The following is a 25746-nucleotide window of genomic DNA, read 5'->3' as shown; positions in this document are numbered from 1 at the left end:
ACGATCCACCATGATCACCATCCACAAGTCACCATCATGGTCAGGATCCACGTTCTACCATCATGATATCCACCACCACGATGTACCATCTTCACACCTCAGCCTAAAAACACTTTGATAGGCCCACTTCCAAACCAAGGCCCGAAGGTATCTTATCAGGATTTATATTGAAATTCTGTGATAGTCAAGATTAGCTAAGCCCCTTTGCAAAGATATTACATGGTTGATGTCGGCCATGTTTTTTCACCAATCATGCTTATTCATGGTAGAAATTTTTTAATTTAAATTTAAATCAAGGAAAACGTAAAACAGTAGAGCACTGATATTTAATAGCTACACCACACATACCACACATCGTATATCCACAAAGTAAATATTATAATCACATTTTACAGTATCATTATGGGTGTATCATTATTTAGCTGGCCTGCATCACTCTTATAATTGTAAAGGTTAATAATTTCATCAACGTGTTAATCAATAACATTCACCAGTGTTTAAAAGTTCAAACTTAATATGCTTGAACCTTTTAACAATGTAGCAGAATATTAGAAATTAATATTTGGCACTGCAGCATCTTACAGAGTGCATTTCTAGTTTCATATTTACCACTGCGTCATCACCTGTATTCAACAGGTGACTGTTCACATAATGCGGCCTCGGCTTCGTCTGTCAAACAGAACTAAATTCTACCCATTATCTGACTCAGATCAGAAGGTATCAGGAATCAAGGATACCATTGTACCTTGTTAAGTACCAGGACAACTGAACAAGAGAATATAAATGATGGAAAATTGTCTACTTTCTGGAGAGCTGTCTGTCAGCACTGAAATCATTAACAAGGATAGGCGAATCAAAATGTCTTTGTCCCCTGTGCTTATTTTTTGTTTGCAGACACTGAAAAGGTTTTCCTTCAGTCCCCTGGTCCCCTGAGATCTGTGACAGTCTGTTGTGTGGCGAGGACTGCTGCTCTCTGAACCACTGGCTAAACACGTTCACACATCCAATGTGCTGTGTTCACAGCTGCTCTGGTGTAGCCACATAGAAAATTGACTCTGATCAGCCAGGCCTGAAAAGGTGCAGAAGTTGAGATGTGTCCAAAAACGCAGGTCTCCTTGAGGCTGTCTGTCACCATCCAAGCCAAGCTTTTATTGATTTGTGGTATTATCTTCCATGCTTCACCTGGCATCTGTGGGGCATGACCAAGTGTAAAACACAAAAACTAAAACTGACATACAGACAGTCGGACACACACAGGTCCTCTAACACTTTGAATCCTTATCCTGTCTTTTCAAGCTTCTGAAAGAAGTCTTCATGCTAGATAGGGAAACTGCCCTAAAACAAACACAGCCTAATGTCTGTCGCTGCCTAACACAAAGTCTTGACATTGTTATTGGCATAAGAAGCACATATTCACATGCAAACGTATGCTCAAAATAATGCACACTATACATACATATAAAGGCATGTGCAAGGTCAAAATATACCCCCCAACCTTCCCACCCACACGTTCCAGAAACTATTGTGCTAGTAGTGTGTGGGCTGCACAGCCTAAAGCTGTTTGTGCATCCTCAGGCCGCAGCCATCCCTAACACTGATAAACCAAACCTCAACTTCAAAAGCACAACCACTGAAACATTCACACAAATGTTCTTGGCAAAAAAGATCACTCATAAAGAAACTTTGAGGAAATGTCCGAGGAATATCTGCCTGGGTAATTTTTTATTTTGTTATTTTGCTTCACATTCATTCAGCCATCCAGGACATTCTGTCCTCTGCTGCAGGCCACTGAGAAGAGGCACGTTGGGGTTCCGTTGATGTTGTAAGAATGAGTTGTTTGGGGAAAGTGTGAGAGCTGGGATTTATTTGAGATGTTTGATTTAATGTCTGGTGGACAGTGACTCCTCAGTGCAGCAGTGGTATTTATTGAGTGTGCTTCAGCCAAGACTGGTGAGCTCTTCCTCACACTACAGGCCTCCTGCAACTCTCCTCACCTTTGTCTGTGATGTCTGCGATGCCTCACATCACATTCACCACTGACATGAAGTAAGTTCAACACACCCAAACCGTTCACTTAGCCTAACATTGGCTGTACCTGTACTGCGAAGCAGATGTCTCGGATAAGCAGATAAGAGAAGCAACGCGATATCTGTCAGTCAACTTGGGAAAAGTGACATTCAAAGTGAAATGTAAGTAATGATCATATAACTTAAATAAAAAAGAAACTGTTGTATTAATGGTTATTTTTAATATAAGGTTCAGGGTATGCTGTATATAAACAAAATTGTATTAAGCTTATCATTTTTGTTTTAGTCTGATGATGAATGTGATGCAGTTAAGTAATGTCAGTCTGTACTGTTCAGACTGTGCTGCCAAGAAGAGTTGGTGTAGAAGTTATTCTGACTGAAATCATTTATAATCATGAGACATATTTAACAGGGTGTGGATCATTTTTTAATAAAAGACATCAGAGGCTTTAGTCTTTATTTCTCCTCGTGCTGTTCTGGGTTGTACTGATAGAATAAGTAAGAAGCATCAACACTGTCACAAGTTCTGTCACTATCAGAATCAGAATCTTTGATGACGAGTTCATATGAAGCTATAATAGTTATCATGTATTTATTTAGTCTGATAAAGTCTCCCTTTGTATGTTAGATGCTCTGATTTAAAACCACACGTGGACACATGAAAGGTCTGAAACAGTAAAACCATTGCACTCATCTATAAAAATATCTGCTACTCTTTATAGAAAGAGCAGTTGCCCAACTCCACCAGCACATGTCCAACCATGAGCTCTATGAACCCCTCCAATTCAGTTTCTGACCCCACCACAGCACAGAGACAGCCCTCATCAAAATCACCAAAGAGATCCTCATCGCTGCTGACTCCGGCCACATCAGTATCCTCATCCTCCTTGACCTCTCTGCTGCCTTCGACCCAGTCTCCCATACCATCCTCCTCAACCGCCTATCCAAACACCTCGGCCTTACTGGAACAGCTCTCACCTGGTTCCAATCTTACCTCTCCAACAGGAAACACCATCAAAGGTTCTAGCTTCACTCCAGCCCCAGTCAACCAAGGTGTGCCACAAGGCTCAGTTCTGGGCCCCCTTCTTTTCACCATCTACATGCTCCCCCTTGGTTGTATCATTCATCAACATGGCCTTAATTTCCACTCCTACGTCGACGACACCCAGTTCTATCTAAGCACTCATCCAACCGCTCAGCTTGGACGTCTGCTCCATCTTCCCGTCCCCCGAGGTCCGCAACCTGCCTGTCATTCGTGACTCCACCCTCTCCTTCCAATCCCAAATCAAATCTGTCACTAAATCCGGCTTCTTTCACCTCAAAAACATCTCCAGACTCCGGCCTTCACTCCCCGACTCAGTGGCAGAAACCCTCACTCATGCCTTCATCACCTACCGCCTGGATTACTGTAATGGAGTCCTGTCCGGTGTACCAGACAACATCCTGAACAGACTTCAATATGTATGCCTCAATCGACCTGTAAGCCAGTCTGGAAACAAGTTTACTCAAATCCACAAGCAGAAAGCTTCAAGAATAGATCTCCTCGTTTATATTGGACACCCTGTCTGGACCTGAATCGTAACCCATATTGGATGGGATTAAAACTCTTTATTGTTTCTGTTTCCTGGTTTCCATCCTTGTGAGTCCACATAAAAACTATAACCTTAACAATGGCACAACCAAACAGATAAAAGTTGCTTGTAATTGTTTTGCTTGTAATTGTTTTTGTCTTATGAAGTTGCAGTGTGTTGAGTTCTCAGGGCCTCTGTACGTATCTGCCAGGCAGCCAGACACTCAACATTGCCGTCTAGTTTCAGACAGAAATAAATTCCCTTCATGTTGCTTGCATGCAACACAATCACGTTCCTAGGAGATCTGATGCAGAGGGAATTAAAACTAAGACAACCACTGTGCTTCATCCGGATCAACCTGACTGTTGAGCTTCATCTGCAGCAAAGTGCAGCAAAAGAGATGATATGCATGATACACAATGTCTACACAGGAGGAATGGCATGAGCAGCATGTTAGCAGAACAGCAGCGTTCAGACAACGTTGAATAGTAGATCCCTGGCACTTTTGAAGCTCAGTACTCTTTGTGCGTTCACATACTCAGAAGTTCCCCAAGTTGTGAAGTCATTGTTCTGACTCTGATGTGTTCATGTGCTTTGAAGGCAGAATGTGGGGGAAACATGGAGGCTGTAAACAAAAGTGTTGTATTTATGTGTTTAGAGAATTTAAACAACGCCTTGACAACACTTACCAAAATAAATATATGTAAAGAAATATGATCAGGTGTGAAAGGCATATAAATAATTTAAATAATTTAAACCTCATAAAAAGGTCTGTATTGGGTAAAAAGTGGTTTTCAGCACTTGTGAGAGATGGACATGCATTTTGCATGCAACAAAAAACACTTGACTAGTTCACATTAGAAGCTGCTATTTTAGAGCTGATTGTAAATTTATGATCATTGGTTTATAGGTGCTGACGTCAGGAACTCACCCACTCATGACTTTCACTGACTTTCTAAGTTGTTGTTCCTACTTGAGCTGTGGTTCTAATTTGAATTAGTTAGACACCACACAATCACTAAATGTGTAAAGGGCACAAAAACTAAAAATTTAAACAGAAGCTTTTTTGTTGCTTGTGAAGCTGGCTTAATTACTATAGTGTATTTGTGCCATGCGATGGACGACTTAAAAATCCCTTTCTTTGTAGATAGACGTAGTCAACACTCACCACTGACACACAACGTGAAACAAAAGCCATCTTGAGAACTATCGTGCCCAACCAGTAATTAAGGCCAGACTGTGAGTGTTCTACATATTGCACTCGCTGCTGTATAACTTTGAGAGGAAAACAAATCTTGACATCTTGCAAAACGAAAACATAATTACACACTTCACCTTCATTAATAAGGTCTTGTGCAATCAGTCACAGATCAAATTAATACTCCACACTAAGAGTGGGCAGCCCCAATCCATCTGACCTTATCTTGTTGAACTCATTACTTTATAATTGGATTGGTAAAAACTGCTGGCATCATCAGTAACAGTACAAATAGAAAACAGAAATATACCATCTGCCTTTAAATGTGCAGTGGAGGGGGCTTAAAGTTTACTCCAAGTGGATCGTAAAAAAAGAAAAGTGGCACCATGACAATAACATGTACAATTTGTTGTGGTGCACAAATCTGCATAAATCAGAAATAAAAATCTTAGGGGTAAGACTTACTCTGTGAGCAGTATAGACCTCAATCAGGCCATTCACTTTTTTATACTGTAAAAAAATATCATTTCAATTATGAAATGATATTTGTCCCTAGCATATCAGTGTATTTTTCTATCTATATAAGCTTTAAATATTGTTTATATTAAAATAGGAGGCAGAGATGACTTGTAAAATGTGTTTTTGAACTATGCACGACGTCATTTTCAGACATTCTGTGACTTCTTCATGACATCACTTGTTATGTGATGTCATGTGACAGGGAATAGTTTTGTTGACCAGCTGCAAAACGGAATCATTTAGAGATACCCTCCCACCGATTTTGGAGAAAATCCATACTTGTGTTGCTAAGATATTATGTAAGAACAATACACACTAAGGGTAACTCAGGGTATAATGTTCAGACGCTATAGGTCAGTTCACACTGTTGCTGTGTGTCTGTAGTGTTCAGTGTTTCAGTTTGCCCAAAACAAATTAGTGGCTGAACAATCACTAATATAGATCATCTTTTTATTTTTTTATATAATTTGAGACATCCATACATTTATTTATTCATCAAACAACAATTTGCCCAATAGTTGTTTTGTATTGTTTTGTCACTGCAGCTATTTTGCATCTCTTTATCAGGGAATATAATGATACTGGACCTGGTTGCATATTTACGTTAAAACCACACCCAGTTTGTCTCTCCTCGTTTCTCATTGAGACGGGTTGAGACGGCATCTCCAGTGGAGGACAGTGTCAGAGAGAGTGAGGAGAGCAGAATGTTTCAGAATTCATTGCAATGAATTCATCACAATGGAGTATGCACTTTTGCAACGTCACTTTTTCAAGGTCTAAACCATGTGTATCTGTCAATCATCTCAATCACCTCAGCCCCGCCTGTCGAGTTTTAATCGTGAGGGACATTCGAGCAAAGAGGAGGATGAGAATGCTACATTGACAAGTATGTGTGTGGATTCACCGTCTTCACCCAGCAAACACCCCCACTCACTCTGTTGGAGTTCACTGACCAGATGAAAAAGCTGTCACTGCCGCTGGGCCCCAATGTGCTCCCTGCCCTGTTCTCCTCTAATTCCCCCCCGACCACCCTCAATCTGCCTTCACTAGTTTTGACACAAACATCACAGGCACCTCCATGGGGAATTGCCATGCTGGTCAGAATAGAAAAAAAGAAAGTGTCAAAAAGCTGAGAACATCTACAGGCTAACAAATATTCCTGTGTCAAAAAGTCCCGGCACTTCCACACACCAGGGCCTGCCATAACTTTTCCCGCTTCTTCACTGACAGAATTCAGAAAGGCAGACAAGCAGTCAATGCCTCCATGTCAGATTTAGAATATGTGTTGCCTCTGTGTCCATTTTAAATCAATTGAAGCAGCATTACACAATTTGATCCCATTAACCAGAAAATCTTGGAGGACATTATAGAACATCTGAAATACTCCCTATGCGCCTTGAAAATCGTCCAACAGCCTTTTGCAAAAATGATTCTAATTCTGCAGGTGACATAGAAATCTAAATTACCATTCTGGGGACTACAGTCCCAGACAGGCTTTGAGCTGGTGTATTGAAAGATTGGATGTGCCAGAATTGTTTTTTAGTTACGCAAAGACAAAACTGAAGTCATTTTTTGGAGACAATGAAAAAGACTGAATGTCAGCACTCAGCTTCGATTGGGTTACAAACCACAAACCAAGACAGAAATCTTGTGTTTTCATGGACTCAGACCTAAATTTGAGCAGACACATTAAGTAATTTACACAATTAACCTTAAGAACATTTTGAGATTTTATGGACCTATGTTTCAGCAAGAAAAACCCTTGCATGCTTTTGTCGTCAGTCACCTTCTCGACTGTAATGGTGTGTTTATAAGTCACCTGAATAAAATTGAACAGTTTATAAGTAAAAAACAAATCAGTGTGCCATGTTCCAGAATTCCTGGATCCGCTGCCTTAATCAAACCCACCCCGAAGGTTGGATTCTTCCTTGTCCGTTTCCCCACCCTTTCACCATGTTTCAATAAAGTCGGTTCAGGAGTTTTTGTGTAATCCTGCTAAAAGACAGACAAGCAGCAATGGAAATATAACCTCCTTGGCAGAGGTAACGAGCACAGGGAACGGTACTATAGTGAAATTACTGACTTGGGGATAATTCAGTGAAGCTGTAACATAAAATTAAGATGGTCTCATCACAACATCACACCCGATACAGTAAAATTCTAATCCATATCTTCAGTGTTTGACCACATTCAACCATACAGACGGATGCAAGTGTAATATTGTAATTAAAATCCCCATAATTTATTTTTGGTGATTTTTTGGGGGAGTGTTGCCTCCTTTTTTAATCAAAGGAGTAAATATGTAATGAAATTAATTGTTTCATATTTGAGATGGGCAGCACACATTGAACCTAGATCCTAGATTTTCTTATTTGAAAAACCACATATCCTGGTATGTCTCTCTAACCAGAGGTGACAGCACAAACATTGCACCGGCATACAAAGAGTGGAGCAGCCAAGGACTCCATTGAAATCAGTCCCTTTGAACTCCGATGCCTGATGTTATTTTGCGAGGGAAAAATGATTCAGGAATTTCCAAATCGCTGTCGCTCTATTCACTTCCAATCTAATGCAATCAGCAAAGCCAAGTATATCCCTGCTTTCATCCTTTTGATCAGAAGGAAAAACAATTTACACTTTTTCATTTCAGAGGCAGTGTGAAATGAAAGCAGAATGAAGGAGAGTCAGTGGAAAGGGCAAAAGACAGAGAGAGATTGGAAACAGTGGGGTGTTAGCGAATGGATGAAAAGCACTGAGCAAATTTCATTAAAGTGATCCATCATAAATGTGCTCAGTACACACACACACACACACACACACACACACTCATATACACAGAATTACATGCCTCAAAGAGCTACTCCAAGAGCAACTAGAAGCTGATAACAGTCAGTTTTAGTTTAGTCGACAGATTAAACATGAGGTTCAAGCCCACAGAGGACATGTAAGTGTCACCATATAAATAACTGTTGGGACGCCCCCTGGTGAAGGAGCTCCCTTTGAATTACTTTTACAATTGTATAACCCCACCCTGAGGTGTAATAAAGTGCATTTTCCAATTTTATGATGATGATGACCACTTGGTAAATCTTTGGGAAAAGTTTTGTATTTGTCTTTTGTGATGTTTTTTTATCAAAGGGGAATTCATGGCAGCAGTTGGTCAGCCAATATTTCCCAATTTTATTGCTAATCTTTTTCTCACTTTCTGTTTAATTGTGAGAAGGATCCAAATCTTTGGGAAAACATTCTGCTCTTTGCTGATAGTCCATCCATGCACTACTTTAACAATTTCTATAATAAAAGATAATTAAGAGCTGGGTGAAGACAGACACACAAATGCTGACTAATGCAAATACAGCAGGGGAATGAATTTGCAAGGTGGTGGTAGTTTCTACTGAATGAATAATATACATATAGGGTAATAGAGTAAAATCTGTATTTTGTGGATTCGTTAATGAAAATGTGGCATTATTTCTAAAAAAGATTATTGCTGTTGAAGGTTTTCAATGCACAGCAAAAAATACATTTAGCACCACTGAATTAAGGTGGAGACAGAAAACACGAAATCTGGGCATATAGAGCTCTTATCAATAGAACCGCTTGACATTGAAGACAGATAGAGAAAAAGGAAATAAATCTTATTTGGAAAACGAAAATACCCCATCATAGTAAGCATTATTTCTACCCTGAGAAGAGGTCTTTTTCTTACAGTCCTCCTTTCTATTTGCTCCCATTACTGTCTTTCTTTCATCAATAGCAAATTTCCTGCTGTGTTTTTGTTCATTCTCTTTTGTCTTCCCAATCTCTCTTCCAGCCCTACACCAAGCATGCTGCTGTACTTTTAATCTTTCTTTTTTCTCTTTCGATCCTCCTCGCTCCACTCTTCCCCTCTTCTGTCTGTGTTGCTACCTCCACTCATCGTCCTGCTGTCATCTCCTATGGGCTGTGGTCCAAACCGAAAGGATAGGATGGGAGAGATCAAAGCCTCCCGTTGCTCTCAGAGGCCACCAAGATCAAAGGGTGGATATATGAGCAGAGTCTCTCACACACATAGATATACACATAGTGAATAAATCCCATCTCACATCTATACAGGCACACTGGTCCAACTGATAGAGTTGGTCTGAGAAAAATCTTTTCAGGAGCTGATTTTCCATTTGTGTGTTGGAAGATTTATTGATTACACAATCTAATAGGAAACTTTTTCTTTTTCTTTTTTCTAGATTTTCAAAAATGTTCACCTAAATTGGATATATTATCATTAAAATCTCCTCTGTGTTTTTATTATGCACTGTCACCTTTAGGATGATACATATGATAATTAATAATTATGTTATTGCAGATAATGTAAAAGTAGTCATGTTTTAAGCAGACTGAAGCTGTAGCCATACTGCACAATCTTTGGCATCACCGTTCTGCAGGCATGATTTTCGGTTTACGATACCAATGCCTTACCATTTGGCCACCATGCTTTGCTTCATGTAATTTGCCACTTGCAGTAAGATGCTGGGCATTGTCCTGCAGCAGGAGACCAACGTAAGGTCTTATAATAGCTCTGAGGATTTCATCCCAATAGCTAACAGCAGCCAGGGTACCGCTAGCTATGACATGGAGATCTTTGCGACCCTCCAAGGACGTACCTCCAGACCATCACTGACCCACTGACAAACCGGTCATGCTGGATGATGATACAGGCAGCATAACGTTCACCACGGTGTCTCCAGACACTTTCACGCCTGTCACATGTGCTCAGTGTGAACCTGCTCTCATCTGTGAAGAGAACCGGGCGCCAGTGGCCGACCTGCCAATTCTGGTGTTCTCTGGCGAAAGCCAATTGAGCTGCACGGTGCTGTGAGCACAGGTCTCACTAGAGGACGGCAGGCCCTCATGCCACCCTCATGGAGTCTGTCTCTGACAGTTTGGTCAGAAACATGCACACCAGTAAACTGCTGGAGGTCATTTTGTAGAGCTCTGGCAGTGCTCCTCCTGTTCACACAAAAGCAGAGAAGAATCAGTCAGGAAGGAAAAGGAGAGAGCAATCGTCTGTAGCCATCACTTGTAAAACCGTTCCCTTTTCGGGGGTTGTCTTACTTTTGCCTCTTAATTGCACCTGTTGTCACTTTCATTTGCACCAAAGCATGTGAAATAGATTCACAAGCTCTGCTTTCTAAATGGACTGATATCCCTGAAGTTCTAATGATAATAATAATTTTATATATATGTATATATATATACATAAAATACATTAAGTAATATATATATATAATTATTATTACTTAATGTATTACAATATTACTTAAATCACAAAGCCACTGGTGTATTTTCATACAGAAATTATTCAAGATACATAAGTAATACTCGTAGACAACATGACTACAAAAAACGTTTAAATTATATTGCTTCATAACGCTACATGTATTTTCAGTGTATTTTACAGAGTGATTCATGTACATTTACCGTCTCTAAATCTGTAAATTCAACAGTTTCTCTTCTTTAATGCATCAAGCTGATAGATTGAATTAACCTTGCGTTAACAATGTATTTGTCATCTTCATCATATTAAAGCTTTAACCCGCACGGAATGTTTGTTTTCATCCCGCTCCTTGTTTCTGCCCGGACATAAAAACAATCGGTGTCATTTCCGGGGTATGTGTTAGCTCGCTCGTGCAGGTCGCACCGTGTCAGCAGCTGGTTTTACGACCTGTCACTGTGTGTATGTGTGTGCCACCGTGTGTGTGTCACTGTGTATGTGTGTGTGTGTGTGTGCTGTAGGAGGACATAACACAACCTTTATTACCTGAAGTCACGTTTATCGGTAACATCAGTGTGAGCGGAAGTTCCCCTCTGTCAAAATGAGCCGTGCACCGCTGAAGAGGGTCTACAAGGATCTGCCGGTGTGGATCGTGGAGGACCACAACGACGTAAGGCTGCGCTGTTGTGTGTCCGCTGAACATGTGCAGCTGGTTGTGTGTCTGTGTGTGTTTGCATACCCAGATTGCTACAACGTCAGCTGAATAAACCCATTAAAAGCAGTCTGTATAGGAAAGTGGATTCCTCTGACCACAAACTACCCAGAGAAACATTCCCACACTGCATGATGTTTACTATGATGGTGACTATTGTTAGTGATATTATCAAGTTGCTACACATCACCTTCAGTAATCCTAATAAGCTTTGTTCTGAATAGCACCCTTCATACAAGAAATGTATCTCAAAGTGCTTTGCAAGAAATAAAAAAACACACTGAGTGTTTCACATGGACATAGATAAAATACCAGAGCAAAGGTAACATAAGATGCAAAATGAAATAATATATATATATATATATATAAATGAATAAGGGCAACAAGAAACAATGGAAAACTAGAATGGCACTCAGTAGAGCACATACCTCCACAAAGCCCATGCAGCAGTCCCCTTAAATTCCATCAAGCTGCACCAGATTGTTGACGCTCAGAGATATCACTTCTCTAAATACAAACATAACGTCCTTGTTGGAGGTACAAAATAAGTATAATACATGTAATGTACAAAATGAAAGTAAAAGAATTGCATAAGTGCACAGGTCTGAGGGTATCAGACAAGTCAGAGTGAGTTAAAGGCTGAAGTGAGGAGAGAAGTATTTAGCTTTGTGTTGATTATGTGTAGTGAGCTGACTTCTCTGGTTTCTATAGGCACTGGGACCAATACTTTTGGTGAGAAACTGACAAAGGCTGCATTCCAGATATGGAAACCTCCAATAAACCAGCCACAGATGATGAGTTAGAAATGTAGTTTGCTCTCAGACCCTGAAATCAATTGTAAATGCTACAGGAAACCAGCACAGAGCAGCTAAAAGCCTTATGTGCACATTTTCATGTTACGTTATAATAAGTTGTGCATTATCTTTTGCCTTTGACCAGAATGCTATCAGGTGTTTGGGGTGAGATGATGTCGTGTCGGTTCCTGACACATCCATCCACTGCTCCTCCTTCATTTCAGCTGTCCCTCAAACTTTAGGTTACATTACACCACCTTGTTGTCTCTGGAGGTCTGGTTTGGTTCCCCCTTCCTCCCCTAAGTGAACTTAGTTCTCAATATTCTTAATGATTCAAATAAGAAAAGAGATGCAGTAATTATCTGTTGTCCATTCATCAATTAGTTGATTAAAAAAAATTTGCTATTGAAGGAATTGTTTAATTCAGGTCTTTCATTCACAGCAACCAGCATCTCAAACGTGAAGATGTATTGCCTTTTATTTGATTTTTATGTTTGAAAATATAATATTGTTTCGCATTCTGCTCTGGGTACCTGTGATGGCAATTGTCAAAATCTCCTGGCACAATGAATAAACAATTAATCAAGAAAAAAGTTATCTTAATAATGAAAATAATTGTTAGTTCTGGCCCTGGTGAGAAAGATCCAGACTTCTAATCAGATACGTTTGAAATAATCACAGTGGTCCTGAGAGTGTTGTGGAAGATAAAAAGAATCTGTAACCAACTCATTCGGTGCCAAAAGTCTGCAGCAGTTTGGGCTGGGGGCCAGATTTCTCCTCCAGATCAGAGGTAAATCATCCTGAGCCTCCAGTAATCTCTCTGCAGACTTATTTTATCAACCTCGGCAACTAAGTGCCAATATTTGCTCTGGCAAAGTGCAGCTTATATATTGTATTGTTTTCTTTTCTGTGTCTTTGTAGTGCCGGTAACATGGTCATTACTGCTGCACTAACAGTATGGTATGCTGTTTTAACATTTCATCCATAGCAGTAACAGAAATTGTAAATATCAACAATTGCTATTTGACATTCAAGAATCCCTAATGTAATTTTGACTGGCAGCACTAACAATCCTAATTAAATATATCTACAATTCACTTCTCTTGAAACTTGACAATGACTAGTCAACTTTTACCCGTAACTTCAATTCAGACTCATTTATGGATAATTCTAAGCAGAAGGGCACTCCATCAAGGCCCAACAGTTTTTATTTGGATGTCCACCAAATTGCATACATTAAATATCAGTCCTCTAATCGTGCCTGGTTTTTTCATCAAGACCCATGAATTATTCACTGAGAGATTAACAAAAATGTTTTAAAAACCCACCTGATCTCACAATGCTTGAGAAATTGAAAAAGAAAATCCTGGATCCGCTCCTTGATTCAGATCCGCACCAAAATGTAATAAATCCTCTCCTGACCCATTGCACATCCTTCCACCAAGTTTCAGGTTAATCTGTCCACGTCAAGTAGTTTTTGCATAATCCTACTAACAGACAAACAGACGAGCAAACAACCACAGACAAAAACAACCTCCTTGGCGAGGGAAATAATTAATTACAACTCAATTCTCAATTATTCATAATGTTGATTCTTGATATCAATAGTTCATGACAATTCTTAAGAGTGGCCGTCTTCATTTTAGATGTTCACAATTACTCGTACATTACAGATATCATCAATGAAATTATATATCTTTAAAATTCAGCTCTGATTAGTCAAAATTGAATTATTAATCAATTAGCACACATAATTATTCTGTTTAAAACTGCAACTGAAAATGGAATTTCAGACATCCAATTAAATTTCACATATCTAGATATGCATTTCAAAGATATGTGAGGGGCACTAGTAATAAGTGAAAGTTACATATTTATTAGTATCTTATATTTATTATCTTTAAGATATCTACAGTTCCTTTTGTCACTCGTTCTAATTGACTTTTGCATATCAAAAACGACATTTCTGCTCAACGAATATGCAAACAAGTGACATAAACACGGGGCTTAAAACACGTCGTAAATGACCTTGTTTCAAGTCTAATTTGAATGTCGGGGCTTACGGACACTTGGATGACACCACAGGAGCAGTATGGAGACATCTTGTGTTTTTTCTGTTGTTGTTTTACGTCTGATGATAAGTCCCTAATATCTTTAGTTGTATTGGATTCAGCTGGTACTCTGTTTACCCCTGAAACTCCAGAAGGGTTTTGTTGACTCAAACACTTCACCCACGCCTCCATCGGCATAGTGGTGAGTAGATAATGAGTGAATTATCATTTTTGGGTGAACTATTCCTTTAATATCTGTTAAGCCTGTCCACTGTGTACCCCTCCTCTCAGCCAGCGTCAGTTGGGACTGGCTCCAGCTCCCTCTCAAAGGATTCATGTTTTTATCCCATGGTTTGATGGAAAAGTATATTGTGACATGTGGAAAAGTATATGCAATTTAGGGCACCTATCCAAAATGGTCTGTTGATATGTCAGAAATTGAAGTTGTTCCTGAAATGGAAATTACATTTAAGCTAGTTACAATCTTCTCACTAGTGAAAAGGGAAGTTGTCATTTAATTTATTTCAATAAATAAGTGAAATATATCTATATTTGTGTATATGTGCCCTTCACAACCCTTAAAGGATAAGGATAATGGATGGGTGGATAATATTGTGACTAATCAGTACAGGACATGTGAAGATATATATTGTAATGTGTCAGAATTGTTTTAAGAGATATCTTAATCACATTCCATTTGTGTTAAGTAATTAGTTAGGGCTAGTAAGTCCTACATATTCAATATTAAACAGCTCAACAAAAAGTCACCAAAAAGCATAACTTTTGGTTTTGTAAGTATTAAAGTTCTAAATTACCTCATAGTTTGAATGATGTCTCATTAAAATGTCGCCATGAAAAGTTTCGAAGAATAATTTTAATTTGTCAACATATATATAATCAATGTATAATAATATAATCAAATTATTTGAATTGCTTATTTCACTGTGTCTTGGATAGGTGGTGTGTCACATCTACCGTGCCATTGCATCGAGGCACCTCCCAGACAAGAACCTAAAGATGGTTCATTTGGACTCTCATCCAGATCTACTTATCCCTGTCAACATGCCCGCTGACACAGTCTTTGATAAGGAGAGTCTGCTCAGGTATGATCAGTTTGGAACATACTGCATGTTACAATCCAGCTCAGTTCATTCTCTCTCACTGCCGTGAGCTGTCAAAGAGGGCTAGGTGGTTTGGACAGAGCACTCACACTGTCGGCTTGAATTGGGAATAAGAGCATGTTATTTATAGGTCTTCATATACTCAGCTGACTGTGGTTGTTTCCTCTTTGATCATACCTTCCTGCTTTATGTGAAATCCATATCCACAGAAAAAGTGTCAGAATGTCCATGTGCGTGGCCGTGTTTCCACAAACCAAAGAGCCACTGCTGTTCTCCCTGATCACAGGAACCCGAAGCATTACAATAGATCATCATTCTCTCAAACTACTAATTACTTTCTATGAAGGAAGTGTCTCTCTGAATATGTTTTATCAAAGGTTTACTGGTTGTAGTTGAGATCACAGAAGGCAGAGCTCAAAGATGAGTGTGGTCCGATGCCAGCTTTGTGCTCATTCACATATTGACTGAATGTTTATGGGCGTCATGGCTGTGATTGAACAATAACATATTGTGTAGATGCCTACACAATATTAATTTCTACATTATTACACAAGTACTCTGTAATCACCCATAAACTATATATAAAGATGGACGACACAAGAGCTCCTAAAAGTGAGGCCAATTACTCTCACTTGCCCCCTGGTGGCAGATGGGACATGGACCCAACTAAAAAGTCAATGTACACGTCAAATATAATTTTCCCAAAGATGATTTTTGTCTTGTTAGGTAGTTCCTATCACACTGATTTATGCCTAAGGGTTCACGTTTCTGATTAGTTTTAATTTGTTATTTGATGCAATTAAAAACTGGGTGAAACGTCATTATTGACAGCTGAGGCTGACTCTTGATTGGTCACGTGTGAGTATAGGTCAGTGAAGCTAAAACATCCTGGCTACAAGTGCTGCTATCATGAAGTTGACGTAATTTGAAGCCAATCACAATAGTGATCATGAAGAGGCTCTCCATTGACCTGTACTCACACTTGACCAATCATGAGGCTCAATCAATCATGAGGTTGACTCATGATTGGTAAACATCGTATCCAGGATGTTTTTGCTTCATTGTACAGTGGGTGGATGTTGTCCATCTTTTTATACAGTCTATAGTCGCACAACATCTATCTTCAGACTGCCTTTCATGAGATCTCCACCACACACCACCACAGTTGTGATGCTATCACAGTGACAATATCTGTCCACAGACAGACAGACAGGAAGATGATTCTCAAAAGAACTCCTCACTGGTAGTTTCCACTACAGTAGGTGTCTCCACGACTACATTTTGCCTTGATGACACATACACACGCACACGTATACACACACACATACGTTTGTAGCCCCTTATCCTAACCTTAACCATTAAAAGGAAAATGCCTGACCCTAACCTAAACCAAGTCTTAACACTCAAACAGTCCTCTGAAAACGTGAGGCCCGGTCAAATTGTCCTCACTCTGTAGTGTCTATGCCTAAAATGGTCCTCACAAAGGTACCTATTCATCTGGATATCTTCTTTGCCATAATATAATCATATTTAAAAAACGACTTAGATACAGTATAAAGTTACCTTGTGTCCCGTGCCCCTCTTAACACACTGTCCCTAATACTAACCCTAAATTCAAGTCTTAACCCTTTGAAAGTGGGTCAGAAAGGGAGGACAGTCCTCACTTTCCCAAAATGCCCTCGCTCCGTAGGTTCTCGGTTCAAAATGGTCCTCACAAAGATATCTGTACAAGTGCACACACGTACACATACAGCTGCTATTGATTTAAATTACTAGGTGAGAATTATAGCTGGTAATAATGTTGCCATAGAGCCAATTCAAGTGTGTTTAGGGGGAACAAATTTTGCCACTGATTGTAGAAAAGATTAAGAAAAAAAACTTAATTTCCTCCATGAGCTGTGTGTCACACCCCCATCTACGGCCACAGCTGTAGCGTTAGCTGTGGATGTGCCGAAAAACAGGCCGCATCAATGGGCCACATCACAAAAAACTACCTCCCTGTGGTTTTTAGAACCCCAGCCTGTTTGTTCCTTTCACCTCACACAGTGTCTTCACCTCACGCCTGTCCCCCCAGCTGTGGAGCTACGGCTCACAGTGTGAAAATCCCTAATCCACAATAATGGGACACTGTGAACATTTTTCATGTCACATTTTGGTTCTCCAAGCACCATAAACAAAGTTTCATTCACCTCTATTGTACTTGGTTGAGGGTAGAGCGAGAGATACCTTAAAATCTGCAGTATCACAGTTGGACTGCTGTCCTTTATGGCTGTTTGCCTCTCACCTAGTATGTTCTGAGATACTACTTGCTCCAGTGTCTTGCAGCAGTGCACAGGTGTGTGTTGGACCATGACAATTGGCATTTGGGGTAATATTTCCTTTTTTTTCCCCTCCAGTGAGTTGAGTATAGAAAACTGGATAATGCCCATGGTGTATGCCGGCCATGTGTCCTGGGTAGCATGGCTGCATCCATACTGGGCCCAGCAGATCCGAGAGGGAGAGCACAGGATGTCTGTGGGCAGAGACTCATCCACCACCACCATCAGGTAGGGCTACACTACAACACAAACATCCTGGATTTCTTCATAAAGCTGTCATGATTTAACTTTTAGCATAATCTTTATTAACCTTCTCCCCACCTCTGTTTCCCTCTGTCTGTCTTGGTCCTCTCCTGTCTCTGCAGAGTGACCAGTACGGACGACTACTTCCTCAGTGATGGTCTTTATGTTTGTGAGGAGCAGCTGGAAAACGCTAAACCTCTCAGACTGAACGTGGTCAAAGTCAATCCTGTCAAAGCAGGTCATTCATTACTCACAGGTATGTACCTGGAGTATATTGTGGGCAGATGTACAAGAGACGAGGAGGTGATGGGTTCATTTAATACATTTGATGATTGGACAGTGTTGAATCTCCCACCATTACACTCAAAGGTCCCTTTGTAAATGGACTTTTTTTAAATCTTATTAAGGGATCACCCGTGGCTGATCACATCAGATTTTTTTTTAAGCTGAACTTTCAGATTTTTCTAAACCATACATGTCAGTGTCACAGGGACCAGAGCTGTATGTGACACTGTGGTGTCCCCTCTTAATGATTATGAACAGGAAGGAGATGCATGTACTCAATAGATTTGGTCCTGTGAAAGACTCCTTATGGTCAGTGCAGGCTGATAAGTGCTAAATATTGTTTTTGCTGAAAGTAAACGTACGCAGCACAATTTCAAGTGCACCCAACTGACAGTTACACAGAGAGGGCAGGTGTTATGCTGAGGTCTGCCCGCCTGCTGAAGACAGTATAAACTTTATGGATTTTTTTGACCACAGAGAGAGAACAACATCAGGGCAAAGAGCGCTGCACACAGGTTTGCAGTGAATCAACGGCACAAACACAAAGTTAGAAATCTTTGATGTTATCAGGAGAGATGTAAAAAAAAATACATCAGATCATCATGAATCTGGAGGGGGGGAACAAAGCAGTATAGGTAATTAATGGGAAATGCTGTATTTCTCTCTGAATGCCTTTTGCCAAATGAAAAAAAATAGTAACAAGATTCATGAATGGGTCAAAGAGCTGGCCAATGTGCTTCACCTCAAGAAGTTTGATTTACACAAGGAAAATATATTTCCAAAAATTTCATGAGCAATCTGTGAAAACTCCATGCAACTGAAATAGTGTCAGCTACAGAACTGTTCTATGCTGTTAAAGACATATTCTCACTGTGCATGGTCTTCAGTGTTGAACCATCCAACGCATTCTAAAACAGTGGTAGCTGTTGTTCCCTTTCTTCTTACAGTAAATAACATGTGCCTTTAAGGCACCCACTCTGATGACTCAGACAATGTGTTACTTTGATTATTTTAAACTCTTTTGTGAATCCAAAAAGAAAAGCAAAATATTCATAAAATAATCTATGGTAGTACTTATACTGCATGCATTATATTGTTCAGGTTATTGAGATGGTATGTCCATCCCCTGATGTTACCTACACACACATATATATATTATTTTTTTTTATTATTTTTTTTATTATTTTTTATTATTACTTTATTGATTTTTGATCTATTCACTTTTGATTATTCAATTCAATTTTATTCATATAGCGCCAAATCATGATATGCATTATCTCAAAGCACTTAACATAGAAGGTCAAGACCTTAAAAATGAAAGAGAGACCCAACAGTTCCCACAATGAGCAGCACTTTGGAAAACTCCCTCATTAACTGGGAAAATCCTCTAGCTGAACCAGTCTCAATGTGGTCAGCCATCTGCCTCGACAGAAATGGGGAAAAGAGGGGAGAAAAGAGAGAGAGATAGGGGGGAGGGGGAGAGAGAGGAAAATGGTTACTCTCCTTTTATTTTTATTCTTCCTTATGTTCATCTTTTCTCTTTCTCCCGTGTCCTATCATTCCTTTATCATATCTTTAATTCATCCAGCTCACTAAGGAGGAAGGATAGATGCTGATCTTACACGGCCTTATGCTGCCTCTTCTCACCTTTCATTTCAGACAAGAAAACCCAGGAGGACACAGAGGGGTTGTTCCAAAAGAGACGCAGGACAGAGGGTAGTAAGGCAGGCGAAGCCAGCTCCTCTGAGACCCAGTCAACTGCCACAGTCCTGCCAGCAGAGGGCAGCAACATCATTGCAGAAAAGTCCAGCGGTGGGACACGCTTGGGAGATGATCCTGATGATGATGAAGATGAAGGATCAACCAGTTATGTTGTTAAGAGAATATCTCCATGTCTGAGTGAGACAGAGCCATACATCCTGGACATTGATTTGGATTTCTTCTCCTGTAAGAATCCCTTCAAGGAAATGTATACAGAGGTACGTTGGTTGACTCCACTCTCCAATCCACTACACAGCTCTGCAACATACTTTTTATGTAGTCATGTGTTCAATTGCAGAGAGTTTTTACTGCCACTTTATTTTGAACCCTTTTTTAATGAGGTTTGATGAAAGTAACTTTTTAACAGCGTTACAAGGACACCATTTAAAGGAAGTTTCAGTTAGATAAGACTTAATAATGATCTCACACAGGGATGGATCCTGATACTGTATCACCTTTATGGATGTAAGGGATAGTTCACCCAAAAATGAAAATTCACTCATCTACTCACCACTGTGCTGATGTAGGGGTGGGTGAAGTGTTTGAGTCCACAAAACACTTTTGGAGTAATAACAAAAGTGTTATTACTCTCCCAAGGGGCGCGAGGTGAGATCAGCGAGAACTTTATTCTTAATTTGACTTTGTCTGACTCTGTCTTGTCCCTGTGTCCAGGAAGAGTACGCCATCATGAAGGAGCTCTATCGCTTCACAGGACCCAGCCCTGATGCTGATAAGGTCAGACACGTTTCTATTTATGAATATGGTTTTAAACAGTCAGTCTGCTTCCAACAGCCACACTCTTACAGGTGAACACACATTGTAGGACAATAAACACAGGTTGAACATGTTTGAACATTTTAGGAAAATACTAGTATACCTGTGCAACACAAGTGAGTGAGGAGGGACTAAGAATTTAATTTCAGTGCAAGAACATGTATAAAAATCTAGAAATAAAAAATCTCTGTATATGTAACTTTGACTACTTGTGGTTGTACAAGTAGTACTACATAATGTGGGTATATATGTTCATACAGAGTATAAACTGTTGGTATTTTCCTCTTCACTATTTCTTTATTAGTGTTATTATTTTTTCTATGAACTTTAATTCATAAGTATATTCATTTGGAAATGTTCCTCTCAGGTTCTGCTCCATGTCGACTTGATGGCATCACATCCTCATCAGATCTGTCAGCTGCACGCTCTTGCTGCCAGTCTCTTGTTCTACCACATCACAAAGGTGTTCTGTTTGATGGACAATGACACAACAGAGAGTTCACTGACCTCCCAGTAGAGCCGTTGTGTTGTGGTAGAACAGGAGACCAGCAGCAGGAATGTGCAGCAGACAGATCTGCGGAGATGATGTGATCCCATCATGTTGACAGAGCAGAACCTCAGAGGAACATTTGCATAACCCATAATATGAAGAACTGAAGCTGTTTTAGAGCAAAGATCTGTCAGTATGTTTGTGCGAGGCAAGACACAGCAAATGTGTGTGTAATAGTATAATAATTAAAAAACGTATATAACATTTGTACGTCCATATTTTAAATATACAACATAATCCTATGAAGCAGACACTCAGACATTAATTCCCTATTTCACCCACTGAAAGTTTGTATTATCTAATAGTCTACACTCACTTTTAGTTACTTCAGGAGCACAAGCTTTGTTTTACTCCTTGGAGCTGCAGTGATTTGTCCTATTTCAGGAACCAGACCACAATGACTGAACAGAAGAATTTGTTTAGTGTTTGTTTTGTGTTGATAATTAACATGAGTTGTATGTGTACAGATATATATTGTGTGTGTGTGTGTGTGTGTGTGTGTGTCTAGGAGGAGCTCGATGACTGTGTGTACCGTCGTATACATCAGTTAGAGGATCTGGAAGCAGCATTTGCTGATTTTCTACAGGACGATGGAGAAGAGACAGTTAAATTTTGGGCCGGTAACCTCGGGTAAAGCTTCCCTGGATTCACTTCACTGTTATACCACGCTGCATTATTATATACTTTTTAATCACAATTAAACACATGTGAAATGGTTTCAAATGTACATAGAATGTACCCTAAATTTGAAGCTAATGTAATTCTTAATAGGTACCCACATCAAATCAGTTTGACCATCATCTGGGGAGTACTCAGCTTGCGAATACAGTTGTTGCCAATATATGGCTTTAAGAGCTGTGTGTGGGAATGTGGCTAATGTATAAAAAAACCTCACCGCTTGAATCACTGCCATTACATGTCAGACAGTAAAGCTGATGGAATTCAGCAGTAGGAACCTGCCTTCATGCCTTTCTCCCAGGATATAAAACACAGAGCTCTTATGCAGGAGAAGCACAGATGGAACAAAGACCACCCATTGCAGACAAAAAGCCAAATGTTAGTGAGTGTTGGTTGCTTTTTTGACCAGTGGCAAAGGGACTATAAATTCTTTCACAACAGTAACTGTAAGCTAGAAGCTCAGAGCAGGAAATCTGGAAAAAATCAAACACATCATTAAATTAAACAAGCACACAGGAAAATAAATAAGTAAACTAAAACTGTAAGATATGAAAATTAAAAGACTACAACACATTGTACAGTTTTAATTTAAGTAAGGACATTGTTTGTTTTACACTGTATATAATGCTTGTCCGAGCTCTTACTCTGAAATATAAGCTCTGTGTAGTGACCCCAAACTTAAGGGTATGAAAAAAGGGCTGACAATGGCATTCACATTACTTTCTGCTCACACTCCCATACTGCACTGTGGTGTGTTTTAGAGAAAATAAAACCAAATGACATGATTAGTATTGTAAATGTCTGTTCACTTAGACAGTAAATGTCAAAGATTTCAGACCTCTGGAACTGTAATTGAGTGGAACACCGTTCAGTTCTTAATATTACTAATGACTCCTGTGCTTTGTATCAAAATGTCTGCTGTGAAGAGGGCCTATAGTAATCATGTTACGTTTTCGGGTGGAAGTCGTCCAGCTCCGACAGCTGCAACAAAAGGAACCAGTGGAAATATGATCTGTAAACACCCACAACCTGTCAAACTAAGTGAGAACGTGTGTGGCGGGATCACTGTGCAGTGGGAGGATTGTACAGTGACTATTCTCTTTGTCTAACAGACACTCAGGTTACTTGTTCATAATAATAGTTTTCATAAAAAGTAATAATAATAATCATACTAATTTTACATTATAACTCAGTGAGTCATAACTCACTCATTGAGAGCTCAAAGTAGTGCACTTGTTATGGTGGGAATTTATTCAGAGCATTATATAGATCATGAAATCATTATAAGAATTCAGTCACTCTGATAAAATGACAGAAGATAATTGTTGTGCACTACTCAGTAGATGGGGATTGATTCTGGACGAGGTCAGAGTGTGTGATCTGACTTTCTTTGTGTTTTCAGAATGGCTTCATTAGCCGAACTGGTTTTCAGTTTGAAGTCAAGAAACCCGAAGCCCGACTACGAGATGGTAAGAATAAGGTTAATGCACTGTTCTGTGATCTGCTCTGTGAATGTGCAAATGCTGCAACAGCCACAATGATGTATCAAAGTCATATCTGTAGTATTGTTAAACGATTATGCTGTGTTATTATACTGTGTAAAGGTACAAACAAACCCAAACAATTACTTATTTTATCCAATGCCATGAGTGTGCTTTCTTTTCAACCATTGAAGTCTTTCTCCTGGATCTGATCTTACTGACTAATCCATTAAGAATATTTTATTATTTATTTAACTTTTGACATCAGAAGCAGTTTTACTCATATATTTCTGCACTCAATAATAATAATAAATGAAGAATTGAAGGCAAACGAATCAATTAAAAACAGCTTGAAGATTACACCATATATCATTGTATTTTTTATTATTATTATTTGTGGTTTGGAGGGAAATATCTTGACAGCTATTGGATGGATTGCAATGAAATTTGCCTAATGATTTTGTTGATCCTCGGGCTCACTTAACTATCAGCCCGTTATTTATGAGCAGATACATGCAGCATAATAATCCTTCCATGTTTGTTCCTCACCCTGACTCTCGCTCTTGTCCTCCCTTCCCGTCTGATCTGATGTCCGTCTCCTGTCCGCCCCACCTGTTCTCTCTCAGGTCCATCAGGCGGGGTTAACCTGTGACACTGTTGAGCTGCCTCACCACATCAGCACTGAGGAAGAGATCGACAGACTCATCACAGCTGTACAGCTGTTTCTGACGCCTCTGCCCAGACCTACACTGGTCACTGTGTCCAGGTAAACGACACAATACACAAGCGGGAGTTGGATTTTTTTTTAATCAAGCCGATCTTGGAAAGAGTTGTTGTTCAGGAAGCAAAGTTAAATGTGCTTGTTTATGTGTGTGTCTGTGTTTTCAGGTCCAGTCTAGATGAATACTGCCCAGTAGAACAGGTGGATTCAGTCCAGAGCAGAATGCTGGCTGTACTGGAGGCACTGTATGGTCCATTGGACTTACACAAAGACTATAAACACAGCAGCACAGAAACTCAGGACTGCCAACCACAGGCCTCTTAACAAACACACACATACACGTGTCACTCTCAGATGTTGTGTATCTTTGTTTGATAAAGACAATCACAGGAAAAATGACACATCAGATGCTGCTGCACTGAGTCGTAAGTGTTGTGATGTGTTTTGTCCAATAGGTGTCACTTTGAGGCACTTTGTCATGAATATTACATGACATGTAGTATTATTTGAAGTGGCCAGAGAAGTTGATCATCCTGGATTTAGTTTTTGCAGAACTTGTAGTTTCTGTGCACAGAAAAAAACCAAATGACTGTGAAAATACATGTTAAAAGATAACTGGTCATATTCTGTTTTTTCCTTATAGTAAACAATGTGCAGACCAAAAGCTGCCCTGATCGGTCCTACTAACAAGTACTGTGTGTGTATCAAAGCCTATTTCATGTTATTCCTCTGTGCCTAGAGCTTCCTTGTTGTGTAAAACATCAGTGAGCGACAATGTTGCACTGGGTAGCATGCTCTTTCATCACTGTGAACACAAATACTGTAGCGTATTTTGACACACACTGTCCTGCTGTTGGAAACACTAGCAGCAACATGTATTCATCTGCCACTGAGACTAGTGTCCAACAGATGCTGCATTTCCTCCTGTCTGAGTCAAGTTTGCTAAAAGCTGCAGAGCCAGCTGTTACAGGAAATTACTGAGCCTTTTTACAAACAGTGGAGAAATCAGAAAATATTGTTGTCTTTTCATGAGATTTGTGATCATAACAAAAACAGGTTTCCAGCCTCATTCAGTCATATTTGTCATACCTCTCGGTCTATAACAGTAACGTCTGTGCAGTTTTGTTCTGTTAAACTGTATTAAACCCGTTTGAATATGGACCACGGTGATCATCCTTGTTTTCTTTCACTGATGCCGTAGTGATACTCCCCCTGTTCTGCTTCTTTGTTGTGCAAATGTCAAAACAACGATGAGATTCTCCAAAGCAGCTGCGTAAACCAGATTTGTATTCTTCGCTGGGAGAAGTGATGGGTTCGAAAACTGGCGTGTTCCTTTCTGAATCCTCCTTTAACCTTCTCTAAACTAACCCCAGATGTGTGAAGTATTTAAGGCAGAGTTTTATGTGAAGAAATTCCTCAGCTGGCTTTAATATCTGAGGCCACAACTTCAGCTGCAACACAATAAAACACCCCAGCTCTGCTCCATGAGGCTGAGGATTTACCATTCCCACAAGAAATACAATTAATGAAAGGAGACTTTATTTTTCCAATTTTATTTTTTTCAAACACATTTTAGTTGTCCCACTTTCTCAAACATGATTGATATTGATCATCTAGGACAGTAATTCGAGTTATTCAAATGGGGGAATATGCACTAAGGGATTTCCTGAAGTAAAAAAGAAAGAAAGATA

General features: G+C 39.6%; 1 protein-coding gene across 1 annotated transcript; it reads left to right on the top strand.

Moving 5' to 3' along the window:
• Window positions 1–10936: 10936 nt before the first annotated feature.
• c11h5orf22 (chromosome 11 C5orf22 homolog) lies at window positions 10937–25216 on the top strand. The gene is made up of 10 exons (XM_035170883.2): window positions 10937–11236; window positions 15081–15226; window positions 17641–17790; window positions 17928–18061; window positions 19750–20069; window positions 20524–20586; window positions 21684–21805; window positions 23256–23322; window positions 23961–24100; window positions 24223–25216. Exons 1-10 carry the CDS (start codon window positions 11168–11170, stop codon window positions 24377–24379), a joined length of 1368 nt encoding a protein of 455 aa, XP_035026774.1. The 5' UTR covers window positions 10937–11167; the 3' UTR covers window positions 24380–25216.
• Window positions 25217–25746: the final 530 nt, after the last annotated feature.

This window comes from Hippoglossus stenolepis, chromosome 11, assembly GCF_022539355.2.
Source record: "Hippoglossus stenolepis isolate QCI-W04-F060 chromosome 11, HSTE1.2, whole genome shotgun sequence".
In the NCBI taxonomy this organism is placed as follows: domain Eukaryota; kingdom Metazoa; phylum Chordata; class Actinopteri; order Pleuronectiformes; family Pleuronectidae; genus Hippoglossus; species Hippoglossus stenolepis.
The sequence above is the reverse complement of the archived record's forward strand: the minus strand, read 5'-3'. Positions and strand labels throughout refer to the sequence as shown.

Excerpts from the sequence above, each read along its gene's own strand:
- c11h5orf22 (XM_035170883.2), top strand. The coding sequence starts at position 11,168 with ATGAGCCGTGCACCGCTGAAGAGGGTCTACAAGGATCTGCCGGTGTGG. Across the intron at positions 15,227-17,640 it reads GATAAGGAGAGTCTGCTCAG|TGAGTTGAGTATAGAAAACT; the intron begins GTATGATCAGTT and ends TTTCCCCTCCAG. Across the intron at positions 17,791-17,927 it reads TCATCCACCACCACCATCAG|AGTGACCAGTACGGACGACT; the intron begins GTAGGGCTACAC and ends CTGTCTCTGCAG.